Genomic DNA, 3,728 nt, shown 5'->3' on the forward strand with positions numbered 1-3,728 from the left:
TTTTTTTTTTTTTTTTTTTTAAAGATGACCGGTAAGGGGATCTTGACCCTTGACTTGGTGTTGTCAGCACCACGCTCTCCCAGTGAGCTAACCGGCCATCCCTATATAGGGATCCGAACCTGTGGCCTTGGTGTTATCAGCAGTGCCCTCTCCCAAGTGAGCCACGGGCCGGCCCAGCCATTCCCACTTTTATTTAACTTTATTTTGGAGTTACTAGTCAATGCAGTTAGAAAAGAAAAAGAATTTTAGATGTGTGAACATTGACAAAACAACAGGAACAATTATACCAATTTGTAGAAACGGGTACACAGAGCTTGTGTACCTGGAATCTCCAAGAAAAGTAACTGAAAAATGAAAACTACTGTACCCCATAGGAAGATTCAAAAAGGGACAAAGTATAAAATGAATGAGCAGAAACTAGCAGTGTTTGAACAAAAGCCAGTTAGGAAACATAATGAGAGAAAAGATAGCAATAAAACAGATAAGATGCTGGGAATAAGTTTAATAAGAGTTTGTGAGAAGGTGCTTTTCCAGCCTGTCACAGTGGCCTGGTGAGTTCTTGCTCAGGTGGTGGGAAGGCCTGACCTCTCTACCCTTGCCCGCAGACAAAGGCCTTCATCCACCACGAGCTGCTGGCCTACCTGTACTCGTCTGCAGACCAGAGCAGCCTTATGGAGGAGTCAGCCGACCAGGCCCAGCGGCGGGACGACATGCTGCGCATGTACCATGCACTCAAAGAGGCACTCAACATCATCGGGGACATCAGCACCAGCACTGTGTCCACGCCTGTGCCCCCACCCGTTGATGACACCTGGCTCCAGAGCTCAAGCAGCCACAGGTGCGGGCGGCTTGTTCACCTGCGTGCTGCGGAAGCTGCTGCCCATGGATTCCCAGCTCCCTTGAGTGTCCATCAGAGTCCTGGCAGGAAACTGGCAGGACCCAACCCAGATGGTGCAGCACCCAGGCCTGGCCACAGTGGGAGCCCCTCTCCTGCCTAGGCCTAAAGGAATGAGGGGAGGGAGGGGTTAAAGGTGCCCGTCAAGCTGTAGCTCGCTTCTGCTGTTACCCTCCTGTCTCCTATTAGGGTAGGTCAGGGAATCTCAGAGGGTGCCAGCCTCGCTGAGGCATCAGGGTGCCATGGAGTTTTGTTTTTGTTTTTTTTCCTTTTTTTTTTGTCTTTTTTCGTGTCCGGCAACGGATCGCAACCCTCAGTGTTGTGCCCGTACCGGACCGGGACCAGCAACGGGATCGCAATCCTCGGTGCTGTGCCCGCACCTCGTTCAGCCAGTGAGCGGGAACCGGTCTGCATGTGGGATCTGAACCCTCGGCGGGAGCGCCGCCGCACTCCCAAGCAGCGCACTGTAGCAGTGCACCACCGGGCCGGCCCAGCCATGGAGTTTTTTAAGGAGAAGACATAGCACCCAGGCCTAGGAGCAGTAGGGACGGAGGCCTGGGGGGCCTGTGGTGCCTGGGCGGGGGCTTGCAAGCTCTATGGCCTCCAGAGGCATTTGGGCTTGATTTAGAGGACAGGGCTGGTCTCTAGAAGTATCTTCAGCTGTGAGGGTGTGTCAGAGACCATTACAAAGGCTTGGCAGAGGTGAAAGGGTGAGGTCAGAGGGAAACAGGAGCTCTTGGGCCAAGGACAAGGGATGGTGGTGCTGGGGCCAGGGCTCAGGTTGGGGGTGGGAGGGCGGCCACTGCTCAGCAGGTCTAGGGGAGGACAAAGAATTCCACCATGACCATCCCTGTCCAGCTCATGCCCTCTCCTTCCTCCGCAGCCCCACTCCGCAGCGTCGACCTGTGTCCAGCATGCACCCCCCGGGCCGGCCTCCTGCGGTGAGGGGCCCCACTCCAGGGCCCCCTCTGATTCCCATGCCAGTGGGGACAGCAGCCTCCTTCACCGCACCCCCCATCCCATCCCGGCCTGGACCCCAGAGTGTGTTTGCCAACAATGACCCCTTCTCAGCCCCACCTCAGATCCCATCTCGGCCAGCTCGGATCCCCCCTGGCATACCTCCTGGAGTGCCCAGGTAAGGCTGACACCCCTTGCTGCCTGCCTGCCACCTAGAAACAGCAGCCTGCACCGTGGGGTCTCTCCTTGAAGCTGCCTCCCTAATGAGCCCTCACCATGTGCTGGGCAGAGAGTGGAGTTGCCATCAACACCCCCATATGGCTGCTGGGGAAACTCAGGCCCAAGGAGGCCAAGTTGCTTGCCCAAAGTCACAGGGCGTTAGTCAGGTTCAGGGAGACTCCAGAGCTCTTTTGGCTAAGTGGGTGGGCTTGGGGCCTCTGCACTGGGCACCTCGTCCCACCACTTACCTTTGTTCCGGTACCGAGGACAAATGTGTGCCAGCTGTCATGGACCCCGCCCACCTCAACCCACCCTGCAGGCCAAGCTCTATTCTCCCCACTTCTCCTGTGAGCAGTCTGAGGTCCAGGGAGGGCAGGGGACTTGCCCAGGGTCACACAGCAAGTGAGTGACAGTGCAGGCCTGGATGCCTGGGTTTGGCAAACTACCTTGGCATGTAGCATTGGGAACACCCCAGCATTGGGGGTGGGAGGTGGGGGCTTCATCCTGGCCCTGCTTCTGGCCTCACCACCATCTCCCCTTCCCCATCTGTCTTTATTCTTTTTGCAGCAGAAGACCCCCTGCTGCGCCCAGCCGGCCCACCATTATCCGCCCAGCCGAGCCATCCCTGCTCGACTAGGCTGCGCGGGGGGCATGATCTCGGGGGCCTCGCGCACCCACAGTGCAAGAGCTTCAGTGGCCTGGGCCCTTTCACCCCTGTGCTGGGACCAGGCTCCCCGCGGGCATACCGTGCCTCTTCCCTAAGCCTGGCCCCCATCCCTGGCTGGACACCACAGAGTGAAGGGACCCTGGAGCCCCAGGCGGGGGGCACTGGGGTGTTGCACTTTGGGGGATGGAGTCTCCAGGGGGCAGAGGGGATAGTACCCTGGGTGCTATCTCGAATGAGGGATCCAGGCAGGGCTGGGGGGATCTGCCAGGGGCTTCTCTGGCTGGGCAAACCCACATAGAGCAGGCCTACTGAAAGCTGGGGTGCCAAGGGTACCTGTATTCCCCAGACCCTGTTGGGGTGTAAGGAATGTCCGCCTCTCATCAGTGGAAGCTCCCCAGCAGCTAGCCAGGGCTGCCCGGCCGCCCGGCCCGAGTTGTACATACTCCTTCCTCAGCCACATTAACCACAGAGCCTAGCCCGGCCCAGCCTCAGCCGCCAGAGGTGCCTTCGCCAGGCCTGGAAACCTCAGCCCGGGCTGGCCTCGCTCTCTGCTCTCTCCATCCCTGCCTCCTCCTGGGTCCCCCAGGGTGGCTTGGGCTTCAGGGGCAGTGTGGGTTGGGGAGGCTTTGGGGCCTACCCCACAGGGTGGGCCTGGGCAGCCTCTCTCTGAGCCTTTCTCACTTGCTCCTCGCCCAGTTTGACCACTGTAAGTGCCTGCACTCTGTATCCTATTAATAAAGTAAAATAAAGGGAAAAAGCTTCTGCTGGCTGCTGTGTGGGCCTATGTATTGGTGTTCAGGCTGAGGACACTGGTGTCACCTTCCCCCAGTAGGCCTCTTACGAGGACTTCCCCCGTCCCTCCCAGTGTGGGCCCCCCACACCTCGCTCACTGGGGGCTCTGCTCTGAGAGGGACCACACTCTAGAGGGGAGAGTTTTACTTTTCCTTAGCACTTCGGAAGTGGGGGCGAAATATTCCCTGCTCTCCCCAA

The 3,728-nt window shown here is 58.3% G+C and overlaps 1 protein-coding gene across 1 annotated transcript; it reads left to right on the forward strand.

Moving 5' to 3' along the window:
• Positions 1-605: 605 nt before the first annotated feature.
• Positions 606-3,507, forward strand: LOC103584156 (dynamin-2-like; the record flags this gene model as incomplete). Its single annotated transcript, XM_008565265.1, has 3 exons — positions 606-838; positions 1,779-2,030; positions 2,639-3,507. Coding segments are annotated over 3 exons (555 nt in total), but the record flags the coding sequence as incomplete, so codon positions are not given.
• Between the last annotated feature and the right edge of the window lie 221 nt (positions 3,508-3,728).

Source organism: Galeopterus variegatus, unplaced genomic scaffold (assembly GCF_000696425.1).
Source record: "Galeopterus variegatus unplaced genomic scaffold, G_variegatus-3.0.2 Scaffold45808, whole genome shotgun sequence".
Classification (NCBI taxonomy): domain Eukaryota; kingdom Metazoa; phylum Chordata; class Mammalia; order Dermoptera; family Cynocephalidae; genus Galeopterus; species Galeopterus variegatus.